General features: G+C 48.8%; 4 protein-coding genes across 4 annotated transcripts; 1 reads left to right on the forward strand and 3 right to left on the reverse strand.

Moving 5' to 3' along the window:
• Positions 1-1,559: 1,559 nt before the first annotated feature.
• On the reverse strand, positions 1,560-5,144 carry N7458_000937 (heavy metal translocating P-type ATPase; the record flags this gene model as incomplete). The annotated part of the gene is made up of 1 exon (XM_056904331.1): positions 1,560-5,144. The coding sequence occupies one exon, from the start codon at positions 5,142-5,144 to the stop codon at positions 1,560-1,562; it is 3,585 nt and encodes a 1,194-aa protein (XP_056772098.1).
• Positions 5,145-6,262: 1,118 nt separating this feature from the next.
• On the forward strand, positions 6,263-6,739 carry N7458_000938 (RidA family protein; the record flags this gene model as incomplete). The annotated part of the gene is made up of 2 exons (XM_056904332.1): positions 6,263-6,374; positions 6,444-6,739. The coding sequence occupies 2 exons, from the start codon at positions 6,263-6,265 to the stop codon at positions 6,737-6,739; spliced, it is 408 nt and encodes a 135-aa protein (XP_056772099.1).
• A 5,466-nt stretch (positions 6,740-12,205) lies between these two features.
• On the reverse strand, positions 12,206-13,522 carry N7458_000939 (uncharacterized protein; the record flags this gene model as incomplete). The annotated part of the gene is made up of 1 exon (XM_056904333.1): positions 12,206-13,522. One exon carries the CDS (start codon positions 13,520-13,522, stop codon positions 12,206-12,208), a length of 1,317 nt encoding a protein of 438 aa, XP_056772100.1.
• Positions 13,523-15,174: 1,652 nt separating this feature from the next.
• Positions 15,175-15,438, reverse strand: N7458_000940 (uncharacterized protein; the record flags this gene model as incomplete). The annotated part of the gene is made up of 1 exon (XM_056904334.1): positions 15,175-15,438. One exon carries the CDS (start codon positions 15,436-15,438, stop codon positions 15,175-15,177), a length of 264 nt encoding a protein of 87 aa, XP_056772101.1.
• Between the last annotated feature and the right edge of the window lie 3,060 nt (positions 15,439-18,498).

Raw genomic sequence — 18,498 nt, forward strand, 5'->3', positions numbered from 1 at the left:
TAATGTAGGTATCTGTGAATTCCGTTGAATGGACCAGATAGTCGATGAGTGTTCGTTAACCTAAGGAATTAACTGAATGTGTAAATCCAATACGGCCAACAACCCTGTACCCTCCAACCGGGGACGATCTTCTATAACTCAGGCCAACATCGTCTACAGTCGAGTTACGAGAAAGAGGTAAATGAGGACTTGAGGCGCGGGGCCCACAAAGCCTTGACATATGCCTAATAGAAGGCTGTCCACCGCCGACCGCTGTCCTCCTTTTTCCAAGATGGCGTGCAAAGCGGCCGTCCTCGTAACAACCCTAGAGGCTACAGGCAGGTATTCGCGGGATTCATCCAGCTCAAGCTCCATTGGATCCTGTATGTACGTTCAGAATCGGCTACCATGTTCCAGGGGAGAGTGGAGCCTTATCATGTGACGACTGAGAAACCACAGGTGACGAGTGTCCGTACAGGATTCATCAAAAAATGCCCCCTCCACAAGCCTCCTACCTTGACTGGTAATGTCCGGCAATGTCTCGCCTCTGTTCCATCCCCAATGTATCCTCGACTCCCCATATCCTGGAAAACCTTGTTATCGGATAAATCCAGGATCTTTAGACTAGCTCCGGAAGTAGGGGTTTGAATGAGGAGGTTATCCAGGTAAAGGATAAAGATGGGACAAATCAAGAGTACTTGCGAAGACCATGGTATTCCTATTTGAGTTTATCACAATACTGTATCCGGCCACACATCCTCATAGTATGCAAAGAATACAATGACAAGGATTGAAATGGAGAAGCGGATGTTGGGTTTGTACACCAGGTTCATCGTACTATAATAACACCGTATTGGGCCGTTCAGGACGATCTTGCCATATTCGATTTGTGCGTTTGGCAACGGCGAGACCAGACTTTCCTATTGATAGAATATTATTGTAAAAAGGGTCTGAGAAAATTTATTAATTATTTATTAGGTAGTTTGCAGGTTCGGATGATTGAGCCGGCCACTGAGCTGCGAGCATCGTGGTCAAGCTGAGGGTGTTCTCCGATGACGCAGGGTTATGCGAGGCAGATCCACGAATGGCGTATTGGCCAAAGTATTTAGGTTTATCCTGATTATATGTGACCGTAATATTCGTCGGGTTACAACAGCACCCTGTATGTAATTTTGTGGAAAGAGACATGATTGGGGGCCACCCGTCGCATTGGCGGCATGGGTCAGGGCCCATCGCAGGAGGTTAAAAGACAACCCATCCGCCTTTCTTCCTTTTTCACCTTTCCAGACCTTTTTGAGGGTATGGAGAGATCACGCATTCGCTGCAATTTCACTACGGTCGAGATTACAGCCAATGTGCAAATCCTGGAGCGTGGTCCAAGTCGGATTCAGTTCCACACGCAGAAATAAAAACACAATTTAACCCACAATCGCAACGCCGCCAATTGAGAGGCCGGCTTGAAATAAGCCAGCCCATTCCCGAAACAATATCTAAATACGTATTTATATCCCATTTCCGAACCAACTCCATTCGGGTGTGGAATCATGACAGTAATTTCGAGTCCACGCCAACGTTCCAGGTTAGACAAGAGGCTCAACAGTCTGCAGCGGGACATACCCTTCATCCTCGCGAACAGCAGTCCGCCTCCCAGTAGCCGTGAACCACAAGGAGGCCACGCTATCACCGACCCAGCGGCGGATCGAACGACGATGGTCTGAGAGAATGGTAGCGGGAGCCCACCAACCAGCCTTGCGCAAGACGCCATCGGCAGGGATATCTCCCGAACCAAGTTCCTTCTCCAGTCGCTCGACCTTCATCCAGGACGGACGATGCCAGAGTTTCAGAAGCAAGCTGCTCACCACGACCGAGACGCTAGACGCTGCCATGGCGGCACCGGCAGCCATGGGAGGGAGCATGAAGCCAGTGAAGGGGAGGAATAGACCCATGGCAAAGGGCAGGCCGATGACGTTGTAGAGGCAGGCCCAAACGAGGTTGAGCTTGATGCGGTTGAAGACTGAGCGGGAGAGTGATAGACTGGCTGGTACGGAGAGCAGGTCATCGGGGCGCATTAGGACAATGTCGGCTGCCTCCATCGCGACGTCGGTGCCCGAGGCTAGAGCGATACCCACAGATGCAGTTGCCAGCGCTGGGGAGTCATTGATTCCGTCACCGACCATGGCGACGCGCTCACCATTGAGCTGGAGCGAGGAGATGATGGCACGCTTGTCAGACGGAGAGGCAGATGCGTGGACTGCGGATGCCGGAATGCCGACGGCCGAGGCAATTGAGAGCGCAGTCGACAATGTATCGCCTGTGACCATGGAGGTGAAAATCCCCATACGGTGAAGGGCTACAACTGCGGCAACCGCAGTGTCCTTAACGCTGTCGCGGAGGGAAATAGTTCCTGCATAGCGGTTGTCGATGGCAACATGGATACGTGTGATGCCGGACGCAGCACTTGTAGGTTTGGGGGCTATCTGTCCCGTTTCCTCTTCGGCTGCCGAGGAGTCAGGGTCAGCCGCTGCAGGCACGGGGACATCTCTCGATCGTAGGAAATCTGTGTTGCCTAGAAGAACCTGGTAGCGGACACGCTCCGCGCTGGACATGGGCTCAACGACAGCTGAAATACCCTTTCCGACGGATGCATCAAAATCGCCAACGCTTCCAGGTAACCCGTCTTCCCCTGGGTGACCAGATTCGGACTTAGCCTCGCTAAGAATAGCCCGGCCAATTGGGTGTTCACTGCCCATCTCTGCGAGACCGATAAGCAGCCACCACAGCTGGCGGCGCCAGTCATTGACCGTCCAGTGAGGCTCCATTCGGACGTGATCGACACTCATCCGGCCCGTAGTCAAGGTACCCGTCTTGTCAAAGACAACGTGATTGACCTTGGTGGCGGCTTCGAGAACAGCACCACCCTTGACGAGGATACCATGCTCAGCGCCAACACCAGTTCCCACCATGACGGCAGTCGGGGTGCTGAGGCCAAGAGCACACGGACAGGCGAAGACGATGACCGAAATACAGAGTTTCAGGCAAACCATCACTCGGCCACCGCTATCCTCTGGCTGGAAGATCTGGGGCGGGTTGGACAGGATGTGACTAAGGACCATCCATCCGAAGAAGGTAACCAAACCAAGACCGATGATTGTTGGGACGAAATAACCAGCCACAATATCGGCCATGCGCTGGATCGGAGCACGACTTGTTTGTGCATCCTGCACGAGCTTGACGATCTGGCTGAGCTGGGTATCTTTGCCTGCACGGATCACCTTGAAGTCGATGGAACCCGTTCCGTTCACGGTGCCAGCGACTACATGACTGCCCTTCTTCTTGTGGATGGGCAGGGCTTCTCCTGTGATCATACTCTCGTCGACATAACTTTCACCACGAATGACAATACCATCCGCAGAGACCTTATCACCAGGACGAAGGATGACGATGTCACCGACTTGGATCAATTCGGTGGAGATAACCTTTTGGTTCACCGATGTATCTTCTGATAATGTGGGCTTCGACTCGTTCGGTGTCCCTTGGGAGGTCCATCCATCGGCAAGCTTTTCAGCCGCAATAGGGTCTTCGTAAATGGTGGTCATGGAGGGGGCCAAAGACATGAGACGGGACAGGGCAGCGGATGTTTGTCCCTTGGCCCGATTCTCTAACCATCTTCCTAGTGTGATGAAAGTGATGAGCATGGTGCTGGTATCGAAAACAGTGCTTGGCCGTTTGTGTTGATCGTCAAAGAGAGCCATGGCCATCGTGAAGCAGCTATAGAAGAAAGCTGCAGACGTGCCCAACATGACAAGAACGTCCATTGTGGGAGATCTGTGTTTGAGTGATTTGTAGCTGGTGACGTAGAACCGTCGACCAATGCCAAATTGTACAGGTATCGTAAGACCGAAGCAGATCAAGTCACCCAGATAAAGACCTGGAATTAACTGGAATCTGCCAAAGTCGATGGCGCGCAAATACATTGGGAAAATCATGTTGATGAGAAACACGGGAACGGCGAAAGAGACGGAGGTTATGAAAGCGCGCCGCCATTCCTGGATTTCCTTCGTTTTAGACAAGGACTCCAACTGTGCATTTGTGTCATCGGTATCAGCAATCAATGCATTGTAACCGGCACCCTCGATGATTTCGAATATAGATCGGATGCCGATGGCAGATGTGTCGAATGCAACAAGTACGTGGGAAGTTGCTAGTTTGACAGACGCAGACTGAATCCCTGGTCGGCTGAGCAGCTCTTCCTCGAGGGCCGAAGCAGACGGTGCGTCCCTTAGACCATGGATACTAAGATTGAGCTGCTGGGTCTTCCTTGAGAGCGGCTCCTGGGATTCAGACGACACAATAGATGCATCAAATCCAGCATCCACCACCATCGTGACAAGATTCTGTGCTGGGAGTATTGACGGATCATGTACAATCACGGCGCGCTCAGCTAGCAGACTGATGTTGAACTGGACCACGCCATCCATATAGGCGACAGCATTTTGGACACTGGATGTACAAGCTCCACAGGTCATACCGCCGATGGCGATTGTCGTGACCATATGCCCTGACTTATTCTCCGTCCGGTTGGCAAGCTGGGACGAATCCTTTTGGCCAACAGATGAGGCTTTTGTTTCTACCACGCGAGCGCCAAAGCCACGATCCTCGATCAGGTCCGCAATTTGCTCCGGTGTAATGGTCTGAGCATCATGATCTACTACCGCGCGCTCTGACAGTAGCGATACGGTGACCAAGTTGACTCCAGCGACATCCTTGAGTCCACTTTCCACCGCAGAAGTGCATGCGCCGCAGGTCATACCTTCGATCGCGAGGGTGGTCGTCAAGGATCGCACTACCGGAGCATCCGACGCACCGATATCCTTGGATTTGGCATATTCTTCAGTAGACAGAACTGCGGCATCGAATCCACAATCTTCAATCATCTCCGCAACCTTCGCGGGCGAAAGTATAGACGGATCGTGTTGAACAGCGGCGCGACCCATGATCAAACTGACGGACACATCGCCCGCCCCCTCTACTCCCCTGAATGCGCCCTCAACTGCAGATGTACAGGCTCCGCAGGCCATTCCATCCACTTTGATCGTTGTCATAGCCATGACGGGTAATGATTGGGCGGGGGACGCAGGGTCCGCACCGCGAGGTTCTGCAGACATGGCGATAAACCCTGACTATGGGTGAAAACGTGGCTATCGCATGGAGGACGGGGATGCGCTCGGGATTCTCGTCGGGGATGTATTCGGGGATGAGGGCCAGCTTCCGCGCAATGTGTAGAGGGGATAGCGTGATGCGCAACGGATGCTCTCGGATCGACAAAAACTGGCCAGATCATTCCCCGATTGAGGCAGAGAGGACATCATAATTTTTATATCCAATACTTGTCAGGCAGCTGACGCCCACGTATTCCAGCTCGAGGTAAGCGGAACAATTTTTTTCCAACTTCTTACGGCCGGGCCAGCAGCTCATCAGTTGTTAGAATAATCAGAATGTTTCCGACAACCACCGAGCCGGGGCCCTTTACGGCCGTAGGTGTTGATAGGTCTCGAGACATGGAGCGGTAACTGACCGCGTAGACAGGGGTTATACTGAGTGACCAACTTTCCCTTGTGTTTTGTATAGTAATTTGGTATCATGGGCATTACGGATGTCGTAACACCGTGTACCCGCGCCATCTATGGGGTATTTCAACCTGCCCAACGACATTCGTTCGTTCTTCAATCAATCAACCTTTGCATCCAAGATTGGTTCCGCTTGGCCCTACCCTCTATCTCATTCGCCTACAGGGATTACTAGCCTACACTGTCCCAGCTTGCGCCGACATTATTCAACTCTACAAATTGGTCAACCAGTAATTTAATCCCACATCTCGTTAGTTAATTCACCAATACGAGGATTTGAACAGTCTGGGTCGGCCAATTTTCGATTACGGAACTACGTATGAGTTCGAGTGCTCTGCTATGTCCATAAATACCTCCCGCTGAGATGGCTGGAGTGGTATTGACGTAAAGGTTGAGCAGGCTTATGACTATGATCGTACCTCGTTCCCGGTCAAAGATAAAAAGAGAATCCGAACCTATGATCCACTCAATCTGGAAAAGACAGTTCAGGGAGTCGCACCGCCGCCCCGTCGAGGCAATTTGCCAGCGCATGCACCGGAATTCTATTTTCCGACATGCCAACTTTTTGAATAAGCCCAGGGCCCCTGGAACAGATAAGATTCCTATATAAATTGGTTTCCCGACCTCGAGCATAATCCAATGACAACCAGTTCGCCATGTCTCACCTTCAGTACTTTTCCTACAAGGGCGTTGGCGAGCGGAACCGCGAAACTTTCAAGTACAGCCAAGCTGTCAGAATTGGCGACCGGATCGAATGTGCTGGCCAAGGTAAGTCTTCATTTTAGACTTGACTGTGACAGACATACTTGTTCAAGTTCCTGAGATTTTCATTCAAAGGTGGCTGGGACCGTGAGACTGGCGAGATTTCCCGGGAAATCAATGCACAGATTGACCAAGCATTCGCCAATGTCGAACATAACCTCAAGGACGCCGGTGGTGAAGGGTGGAGCCAGGTGTTCCGTGTCAATTCGTACCATGTGCCCATCAATAATGAGGCATTGGAGGCAATGGTACGCAATTTCAAGAAGTACATGCCCGGACATCAACCGATTTGGACCGGCGTTGGTGTTCCCCGCCTTGGAGAGGATGGCATGCGCGTAGAGATTGAAGTGGTTGCGCATTTGCCGAATTAATCTGCAAAATGGAGTAAGAGCCGAGGGGGTTTCATGAGAAGCGATAATGAGAACAAAACCGAAACTATCTGGGATTTAGTCACCTTTATTGTGCATTGTACTTGAAGCTTGATGAATAGCATGTTTTTGTAGATGCGGCTATATACACATGATAATGTCTGCCGAGTGGGGCTTTCCTCTTTTATGAGGGAGACTGGGCTCAGGCTCAGTGATCTGGTCAGTGCAGTCATGTGATCGCTTAGTTAACAATCATGGATGCTCAGTGATCACTCAGTCACTGCTTACTCGCCAACACCCATTGTCCAGTCAGCAAGCCGTTCTTCTTTTCTTCCAGCCCATATTAGACTATACCCAAAATGGACATGCCCCAGATGGGCGTCTATTCTGTGATGGTACTTGTGAGGTCCTCCCCTTCTGGAGGTCTCTATTTCATCAAAAAACTGCGCCATTCGCCCCAAACCAAGGAAAAGTGAGGTGGACAATCATGTTCTGGATTATGCAGTTTAAAGTGGCCTTTGCTCTAGGACAGGTATAGTCTTATAAGGGCCTATCGACTCGAAAAGTTCGCTACGCTACTAACACCTAAAAATAGTTATTGTTATGATATTTTGCACCATGAGGCTATTCCTATGTTGAGGCCTGAGGCTTCAGGCCTCCAAGGATCACCAACCATGATATATTGGTTCGGTGATCTATCATCACCCTTTCCCCGCTGTTCCCACGGAGGATAGTCATCCGCTTCCCTGCATGTCTACCCCTCCTTCGAAAGAGGGGCTTACTGTATATAAGGCCCAGCAGTAAACGGGGCAAAGGGGCCCCCTAAGAAACAGTCTCTGTTACAATTTGACTTAGTGCTTTGCTCTCCTACCTAGTTGACAGGCTTTCTACCCTGCAAGTAGACCATATCTTTACAGTTATGCTTAGTTATAGCGGCGTTCAAAATAAAGCTAACTTTCCGCTACCTATGTATCTTTAGACGTTCTAATATACTCACACGAACGGCGACCTACTTCTATAATTTATCACTAAAGCTCTACTAGGCCCGCTACGTTTAATCGGGTATAGGCCCGAGCACGTCGATCCGGAGATATATAGGCAGATTTGTTTCCTAGGGCCGGGGTCTATTATAGTATTCGTACCCGTTAGAAATAGGCTGCGCCCCTTCGATATCTTAAACGAGCAGGGTCAAGAGTGCTTCTACGAGAACAAGATTTTCTAACATACCCCTGTGCCCTAACTAATACAACCACGGGACACAAGAGCAGTAATGTTACAGCCAGGCGAGATGAAGGGGTTCAAATCAGTGCATTCAACGAAGCAACTAAATCTAGGGGAGAAAAGGAGGAAAGGTTCTATCTACCGCGTGGAAGCCTTTTTGTTGTAGGCCAAAGGAACCTCCCGTCAAACACCAGTTGACCAGTTCGTTATCGTCCTCGATCGTCACATTGCCCTCTTCTTTAAAAGGACCTGGCCCACCAGGTCACGTTTTCTCACGTAATCAATTCGATCTGGCCAATCAGAGACTTCTGTTATCGTCTGGGTGATCCGGTTCAAATCGATCATTCAAAGCAGCCTCAATCCAAGCGTTCAACCGCTTCGGCGGTCCTGGCAAATCTGGGTATTTCGTATGGGAGGCCAACAGCTTCTCTGGTGCGTTTTTGAAATCTCCTGCCGGATACCACTCATCGTCATCCTCGTTGCCAACCCATTTTGCTCTGTACTGAAGCTTTCGGTAATGCAAGCGAACTGCCACGATTTCGTCCACTTCCCATTCTGCTTCGTCGTTCACGATTTCAGGCGGCTTCGAGTCCTGGATTTGCCCTGGTAATGGCTCCGTTCGTGCGGCTAATCGGAGTTTCTCTGCTGAAAACACTGGGTGTACGCGAATCGAATCTGGCAGTTCCAGTTTATATGCGTTACCAACCTTTTCCACGATCGTGTAAGGTCCACTTGCTTGGTCTGCGAGCTTCCTGCCTGGTCGGTCCAATTTCCAATTTCTTGTTGTCACATACACTCGGTCACCAACGCTAAAATCCTCTGCTCTGCGGTGACGATTTGCCTGCTGACGCTGACGTTCTTGCGCGTGGGTAGCCTTTCTCTGTATTTCTTCCCAAATCTCCTGCATCTTGCTGGTGTACTCGCTCGCTTCTTCGCTCTGCGATAACAGGTTCCTTCTTCGAGGCGCAATCTGGCTAAGCCAATCAGAGGCTTCCGCTGGTTTCCAATCAAATGACACGCGTGGTTCATATCCTCGTTCCACAAAGAAGGGTGACACTCCTGTCGTTTCCTGTGGTAAGGATGCGAAAGCGAAATCCACCATTGCAAGATAATCTGACCAGTCGTCCTGGTAGTAGCTCACGAAAGGCCTTAACCTTTGTGCCATATACTGATTCACGATTTCGCTCTGGCCGTCCGTCTGAGGGTGATGGGCAGTGGACAACTTCCTTTCGATTCCGAGAATTCGACAGAACTCCTTCCAAAATCCTGACACAAATTGAGGCCCTCGGTCTGACACAATCGACTCCGGCAGTCCCACCCATCGGTAGACGTGGTCCACGAATAACCGAGCTGTTCCTTTCGCGTTAATATCTTTATGGCAGGGTATCGAAATCGGTTGTTTGGTCAATCTATCCACGAACACACAGACGGTGTCATATCCATAGCGGTCCTTCGGGAACGAGCGGAAATCCATCGTGAGATGCTGCCAAGGTCTTCCGGGAATTGGTAGTGGTTGTAGCAATCCTGGAGTTCGGTCCCTCCATGCTTTCGTTCGCTTGCAGATTTGGCAGTTATCCACATATCGTCTCACATCGTTGATCATCCCTGGCCAGTAGTATCTAGAAGTAAGCATCCGCTTTGTCTTCTCCCGTCCTGGGTGGGCGGTTGATGGTTGGCGATGAATTTCGTCGAGTAACCTCGTTCGGAGATCCCCATCGTCAGGCACTATCAGCCTTCCTTCGTATAGTAATAATCCATCTTCGAGTGTCCACTTATCATCGCTTCCAGCTACTTGGTCACGCTGTTCTTGTAAGGCTTCGCTCGTTCGATTTGCCGTCAGGATCCGTTGCACAATCGGCGAGAGTGAGATTGAAGTCGCAGCCACTTTCGTCTCTGTCTGAAGGGTTTCGGAGTCATCTGGATAGGTTCCTTGTTCTAACACTTCTCTAGGCAACAGGGTCTGTTTAACCTTCTGATTACTAGACTTGTCCTTCCGGGATAGAGCATCAGCGACCACGTTCCCTTTGCCCGGTCGGTAGCGGATCAGGAAAAAGAATCGGGAAAGGAACTCGCCCCAACGGGCCTGTCTGGCGTTAAGCATACGGCTCGTCATGAAATACTGCAGAGATTGGTGGTCTGTCCAGATATCGAATCGTTCGGGTCGTTGCAATCCTTCTAGTTCCGCTCGCCACTCCTCTAGTGCGCGAATAATTGCCAACATCTCCTTATCGTGCGTGTAGTATCCTTGCTCGGCCGGATTCATCGTTTTTGAAAAGAATGCGACTGGGTGAAAGTGATCATCTGGTCCTTTTTGCGAGAGTACCGCTCCAATGCAGCCGTCAGAAGCGTCGGTTTCTATCTGCGTGAGTGCAAAGGGATCATAGTGTGCCAGAACTGGTGTAGTCGTCAACTTTCCCTTCAATTCTTGGAAAGCTTCCTCACATGCGGTATCCCATTTGAACGGTACTTCCTTTCGAGTTAATCGATGTAAGGGCTTCGCTATCTTGCTGTAGTCCTTGATGAATGTTCGATAGAAGTTGCACATGCCTATGAACGATTGTACGCCTCTGACAGTGTTCGGTTGCTGCCACGCTTCAATTACCTCGATCTTAGCTGGGTCTACACGGATCCCATCAGTCCCGATGATAAAGCCTAAGAATTTAGTCTCTTGCGTGTGGAACTCGCATTTCTGAATAGCCACTTGCAATCCCGCTGCTCTGAGTCTCTCCAGAACCTTCTTGACATGGTCCGTATGTTGTCTTTCGTTCCCGTCCGTGTAAATTAAGATGTCATCGATAAAAGCCGTGCAGAAATCGTCAAGGTAGTCACCGAGTGCGTGGTTTATGTATCGTTGGAACGTAGCGGGTCCGTTGGTCAATCCGAAAGGCATCACTTTGTACTTATATGAGCCATATCTCGTGCGGAACGTCGTGAGATCTTTTGAATCAGGATGCATTCGGACACGGTGAAAACCTTGCTGGATATCGAGTTTGGTGAAGAACTTTGCTTTGCTAACTCGCTGGAGCAACTCATCAATCAGTGGAATAGGGTACCGGTCCTTTTTGGTCAGTTCGTTTAATTTCCGGTAATCCACACAGAAACGGAGACCTCCCCCTGGTTTTGCGGCCATCAGAATTGGAGATGCGTACGGGGCCGTTGAAGGGATGATGAATCCTTTCGCGAGATTTTGCATAATGTAGTCCTTAGCAAATCGGAGTTCCTCTTCGCTCATCTTGTAAAGCGGGCAGTAATTCAAACGTACGGATCCTTCGAGTTCGAGTCGGTGGTCGGGTGCACCTCTTAATGGTGGCAACCTGTTGGAATCGATCTTCGAGAACACGTCGACAAATTGGTGGTAAGCCTTTGGGATACGCATTCTGATCTCTTCGGCTTCAAGCGTACGCTCCGGGCTATGCATCTCTTCGAGGATTCGGTCAATCTGGGCTAGGGAGGTCACAAAAGTCTCTGTTCCTTCACGTTGCATATAGCGGTGAAATCCAACTCCTCCGATCGCCGCAATCTCGATACTCTTTCGAGGAAGTTCGTCGGTAATGGTCATCTCGTGCGGTGGGAGAATCGATTCACCGCGCAGGGATCGGTTCATCTTAGTTAGCGTGTCTTCCTGATAAGAGTGACCATAGGCCTTCCGAATCCCCTTCTTCTTACCCGCGTCCTGCTCGGCTATCAGCTGATCCCGGCGGTTTGCATCGATTTGGTGAGATTCGCAAGTATTCGGCCGCTTGAGGATCTGTCGGGGGATCGGCTTGGCCAAATTGATCTGGACTTCCTCTTGCAGAGAAGGTTGATCTGGCCACAGAAGTCTCCGACTCTTGCAGTCTGGGAGCACTCCGTGGGCTTCGAACCACATTCTTCCAAGTATCAGGTCATGATTCCCCAAATCGGTCACCAGCATCGGTTGTCGCTGTTGCACACGTTCATCGATCATAAGCGTAAGTTTCACCGCGTGGGTTATCGGTTCTCGAAGCGCTCCATCAAACCCGGTGATTGGGCATTCGCGGGGGAGTCTTCTTGTTCGCAGGCCTAGGCCTCCAATCATCGCGCTTGCGAGGTCGTAATCGATGAAAATGTATCCGTCTGCTCCGGTATCCGCAAGGCAAGAAACGTCCACTGTTCGTCCATTGATAGCTACTCTAGCTCTAAACGTTAAGCTATCTTTAGCTGGGGACAACAGCTTCCGTAAGTCTACCTTTGACACCATCGAACCTGGGATGGAGACTTGTCCCAGGTTTATTCTTTTCCCGAATCGCTCTCCTCCGCGGTCGAAAGATCCTCCTTGCGCTTCTCCTTCCGATCCTTGCCGGTGGCTTCGGTTGCAGCGGCGGCAGCGGTCGTCTGGTTCTTAGTTGGACAGTTGCGAGAGATATGACCTTGCTCGCGGCAGACGAAGCAACGGCCTTCCTTCAGAAGAGCGGCCTTCTCCTTGTCATCTAGACGGGTCGAGGGTTTCGGGGTCTGCGGATCGTTTCGGTTCCGGCTTGGAGCGTTCGTATCAGTTCGGTTCGGGTTTCGAGATCGGTTCTCTGCGCGGCTGATTATCTGCTGCGAAATCAAGCGGGATGTAACCTGACACTTGCGCACGAACTGGCTAAGGGTCACTGAGTCCTCGCCTGCATCGGCCATCACTTGGTTCTGTAACAGAGTCGGGAGCTTGCGGTAGAGGTCATCCTTCCGCATTCCCTTCGGCTGGTCTGCTTCGTCGGCCAGGTAGGTGAATTCGGACAGGAAGTCGTTGAAACCTTGCTTCGGGTCCATCTTCAGTGCAATGTACTGGTCCTGGGCCATTCGTCGACGATTGGGATCGAGGAAGATGCTTCCGAGGTGGTCGAATACGTCTTCCGCAGTCTGATATGCTTCGGTGGCTCCCTGTTTCATACGGGGTTGGACGTGTCGTAGGGCCTTTCCTTCACACCGGCTACTCACGTACGCGAGCTGATGTGCGTCAGTCGGGTAATGGTCCTCGTTCAGGAGGAGCTTCCGCTTCATGTCGGTCATCCAGTCGTCGAACTTCACCAGCTTTCCATCGCTGAACATCGCAGGATCGGGCATCTTAGTGGATCTTTTGCCTCCGAGCTGAGAGGGTGCAGGGGATCCTCGGTCATCGGTTATCTGGTTCGGGTTGGCAACTGACAGGCCCATCAGGCGCATCACGGTCATCAGGCTATCACGTTCACTGCGCAGGGCGGCCATCTCCTTGCGGGTATCGTCAAGTTCCGTACGCAAGCGAGCGTACTCCTCCTCCATGTCAGGTCCGGCAGGGGTCATTCGGTCTTCCAAAGCAGCTAGCTGCTCACGTAGGTGCATGGTCTCGCTCGCATGCTCCAAATCCTTCTTTTCTTGAGCAATCCGTAGCTCATCAATCTGTCCTTGACGCTTAAACAGCAGGCGCCAGGCGGTCTCGTGTTCGGCCTGAATCCAGGCGATCAGTTCGTCAACGGTGTTTACCTCAACACCGTTGTCATCCTGCTGGGCTCCGAATACCAGCGAGGTTCTGCGTGCGCTCTTCTCTCGTCTCGAGCGACTTCGATCGGTCACCTTCTCAGCCATTTTTCTACTGAGATTAGGAGTTCTTCGGTTCGGTTTGAAAAGAGGGAGTTGCCGGGTAGCAGGAGATCGCGTGTGTACGCGTTTCCTCGCTCAGCCAGTCAACTGGAAAGAGATAAAGAAGATGAGATTTAGTTGTATGTTACAGCCAGGCGAGATGAAGGGGTTCAAATCGGTGCATTCAACGAAGCAACTAAATCTAGGGGAGAAAAGGAGGAAAGGTTCTATCTACCGCGTGGAAGCCTTTTTGTTGTAGGCCAAAGGAACCTCCCGTCAAACACCAGTTGACTAGTGCGTTATCGTCCTCGATCGTCACAAGTAATATAGATATCTATAAATTCCGTTTATGGACTAGATCGTCGGTGAGTGCTCGTTAACCTAAGAAATTATCTAAATATATAAACCTAATACGGCTAATAGCCCCGTATGTAGAGGTATGGTCTACTTGCAGGGTAGAAGGCCTGTCAATCAGGTAGGAGAAAAACACCAAGTCCAATTGAGTCAGAGACTGTTTCTTGAGGAGTTCGAAACCTACTCCTCACAACTCATATTTATATACAGTCTCCTCGTGAAATTGGAAGGAGGGGTAAACATAAGAAGGAGGGGGAATCCTAGAAGGAATACGAGCTTGTGTAACCAGCCTTCAGCTGCGCCATCAAGGAGGAATGGCTGGTTGTCCAACAGGATCCTCAGGCCCCTACAGGGCCTAGGGCATCAACATAGGAGTAGCCTCATGATAGAAATCTCATAACAGACGCGCTAGGACGCAGATAGGCTGTCGGGCAGTGCTTCGGTATATGTTCGATGCTGCTAAGGGAGAGGATAAGAAAGCAGGTAATGGAGAGTGTCAACTTATATTGAAGACTGAATGGTTAGACCTACCGACTTGCAGAAACGATCACGAGTTTAAATTTGTTACTAGGGCTTGTGGATATAGTAAGGATGATTTTATTTCGTTACTATATTGGTAGATTAATAGCTTTTATCCCTATAAAAGCTGCAATAGAGATGTGTTTACGATACTCCTAACCATGTCCAAAAAATAACAGCCAAGACGGAGAGGGGCTTGTCGTGCTTCTCTAGTGATGTATTAATATAGCGGAAGCAAAAGTACAGAGCGCTGGAACTACTTTCAGCGAGCAGAACTAAAGATTGTGAAGGTTAGCGAGTTTACTTGGAGTAATAAGTTGAAGGAATATGGGAATCATGCTTTGATCTATGCTAGACCAGCACTTCCCACATTCATTGCCGGGAAGAAAATTTCATTTTGAAGTAATAGGAAAGCAGGGGAGTTTCTGAATCGAAGAGACGGCTGGAAATGTCTACACACAGCGGGTGCACAGAAACGAACGAAGTGAGGAAATAGATATTAGAAGAGGCCTGGGAGTGGCCTAGGTAATAGAGGTAAAGTCATTCTATTTAAGGAGTGTGTTGGCAATAGAACAATTCACAAAATATACCAGTTTCCCCCCTCTTGACATCGGCCGATTTGTTTGAAAATGAGGTCGGTTACGTGCGATATCAACAATGTTGTACTATACACCATGTCAGTCATCCTAGTATGTTCAACTCCCCTGAGGTCCTTAGAAGTATTACCCACGCTTATAATTGGTCCTAAGAAATCGTGCATGACCATTTCTATCAAGATTGATATTCTACCAATCTTTGTTCCAATCTTCGTTTAGTGGGCCAGGGGCAGCATCTGTTTCAGCCCGCTTCCAATCTTTGTTCCAATCTTCGTTTGGTGGGCCAGGGAGGGCAGCATCTGTTTCAGCCCGCTTCCAATCTTTGTTCCAATCTTCGTTTGGTGGGCCAGGGAGGGCAGCATCTGTTTCAGCCCGCTTCCAATCTTTGTTTGGGGGACCAGCCATAACAGTGGCGGCGAGGAAAAGAGTAATACTAGCAACCGAGAGCTTCATCTTGGTGGATCAGGTTTGTTTAACGGATAGATTTAGGTCTCATGAAACAAGAGAAATTATGGGATGGTATTTAGGCCCTTTATAGCTTTTCACATAGGGACTTTAGACTACTACTTTGGAGTTTCTGTCTCCGTCTTCTACCACCTTCTACCACGGCTAATCCTTTATCATGCTTTGATTTCACTCTACTCCAATGAGGTGATAGTGATACTAATGAAGTGATCAGCGCTAGTGTTGAGCAGAATACTACCCTCTTGGTAACCTATACCAGTCATAAGATATCCTACCCTCTATTTTGCTCTAATGTGGGTCAACCATATAGGGAGTTAGCATTCATGATTCGACAGTTGTTATAGCGTTACAGTCAACTATACGGGCGTAAGTGTTGGCGACCCTATTTCTATATTACGGCTACATTCATGATTCGACAGTTGTTATAGCGTTACAATCAACTATACGGCCGTAAGCGTTAGCGACCCTATTTCTATATTACGGCTACAGAGTTCCTAAGACATGTTGCAGTAAATCCGTATCTCCCTAGTCCCGTGTAGAAAGTAAATTTTAGACAGAATAACAGATTCAGCGTTCTAGATAACAAAGAAACGGCGTTTAGGTATGACTGAACTACTGAAGTAAATAACAGCTTTGGCTCTTTCACTTTCCCCTGTTCGCTAAACCTTTATTTTTCCAGCTAGTGACGTCATTTTGGGTGATTTGATCTAGGGTTAGGTAATAGGAGTCCTAGGAAAATCAGCCAAAGAGAATATATACTAATTAAGCTCCTATAAAGGCCTAGAAACCCGTAGTATCGGCGTAGAATCTATATACTACTCGGCTGCTCACGAATACAGATACCTAAACAGATATCAATATAAGGCCGCAGAAAGTGGTGAAAAGGTGTTCATTTAAACACCGTCCTCTTCCTGGGAACGTAGGGTTAATTAAATAGGATTGGCTAAACAAACTCCTTCGCTACCTAGACCTTAGGTCTGTGTATTTCCTAATAGTCTCGCATCCCCTAGCACGCTAGGAAGAATATTATTTCAGCCTATCTACAAGGACAACGATATAGGTAACTCCGCTCTATTCCGAACCCTTAGGTTAGACCGCATAACTTGAAAATAGCTGGCTACTTATCCTGTTCTCCTTATAGATTCTATATATAATAATTGCCTATTAGTTAGTAGGTATGAAGGGCTAGAGCAGAATTGATTTAATTGTACTAGGCTAACATGCAACGGGCTGTTGCCCGAGAGTGGCCATGTGACCATGGCCTTCTATATTGCTTTTGCCTGCCTCCTTATCGAACCCACACTAGCTTCCGTATGCGGTAGCATATTGTCGTAGTCATGCACGAACGCCCCCTTTTCCTTCCTTTCCCCAAGATTGTTGTAAACAGTTCGTGGCCTAGCTAGATTGAATCAAGTCGGCTTCAGCCCTTCACATACAGCACGCGTTGCGCGGATCAATATTTCGAGTTATCTACGGGAGGAAGCTATTCAGATAGCCTATAATAGTGTTGCCTAAAGCGTGCCCGAATTTGTTAAAGATCTTCTCGACTTATATATCGAAGCACTATTGCTTAGAAACTGTGGGAATGACGGATAGCACGTACTGATGTTAGCTTTACAAGGGAGATGTCGACGATGTCGACGTGGCACGGCAGCGATTTCTAGGTGTGTTTAGTCTAATAGACCGAAATTTTTGCTGTACCATCAGCCGTTCCTCATTTAAAAACTAGCATATAGAGCTCGAAGGCAATACGAAGCAGATAGCTCTTAGGTATAAGCAGACCAAGCGAATAAGAGAAACTTCACGAGACATACGTCTAGTAGAAGAAAAGCACCGGGGTAGTAGGAAGGATACTAATACCGTAGCGACTCTCTGTTCGGTAGTCGTTAGTGTACGCATTTGAGCTAAAGGGCTAATAATGTGCATTTTCTAAGGGCTCTCAATAGTAATTAAAACTAGACACCGCAAAATGTGGTAAAAGTTGCTTGTCTAAAAACCGTTAAGGTAGGAAAGTAGGTTAGTGATTAAAAGGAAATCGGTGATATCTTGTTGGAAATTCTCTCTAGATGCCTACTCTTCGTGCCCGCCTACGTACTCTATGAATCGATTAGCTAAATATGTCTTATTAGCTAGTAAGGAAGTTGGTCTATACGGGGAGTATACCAGCAGCTAACGCCAGGGTGGGATATCGTTCGCAGTGGAATAGCGCCTATACATACTGTCCTAAGCGCCAATTTCAGTCCAATCGCAGCGTAGAGACTTCATCTTACAGTAGTTTATATTTAGTGTTGTGTGTTGTGCCATGCATATAAGCATCGTTCGGCCCGTATTTCCCCTACTCTATTCTAAAGAATCCAAGACTAATATTACTCTCAACATTGAGGCATAATAAGCCTTGATTCCGCAAACGGAATTGTCAGATTGGCCGTAACGGTCGGTGAGTTTGTATTTCGACTGACTATAATTATGTGGTTCTAACGATAGTCCCTGTGAAATTAGAGTCTACCACGAAAGCAGAAACTAATCCTTTTCTTTCGCCGAAAACCAATACGAGATCATCGAATATTAAGGACCTTTGCGAAAAAGCAGTCAAAAATAGCTATAAATCATGCATATGGATATATTTCAGCCGAGGATCTCGCTTCTACGCTAGGGACATACCTATCAAAGCTGTGTCGGGAGATAGCTCTTCAATCGCTCTTTGTATATCCGCTATCTCTGAGGCATAATTGATTGGAAGCAGCGTAACTTCGATTTCTTTGTTGCTTTGCGCTCGTATAGCGTGGATCTATAAGTACGGTCAGATTTTAAAGTTAACATTCAACAAAAGTCGACTAACCTTGACCTCCTGTATTTTAACAGCAGAGCGCAGAGAGATACACTTCCACCATCCGCAACGATTTCGTAAGCCGTGAATTTCAAGTCTATCTTCCTCTTCGATGGAATATAAACCGAAACCCTTAAACAGCATTTGTTTTTGGCTTAACAGTGTTTCCCGATGCCAAGAGATCAAATACCTCTGGGTAGCTCTATGTCACTGCTCTGTTT

This window comes from Penicillium daleae (genome assembly GCF_028827525.1).
Source record: "Penicillium daleae strain IBT 16125 chromosome Unknown utg000001l_segment0_segment0, whole genome shotgun sequence".
Classification (NCBI taxonomy): domain Eukaryota; kingdom Fungi; phylum Ascomycota; class Eurotiomycetes; order Eurotiales; family Aspergillaceae; genus Penicillium; species Penicillium daleae.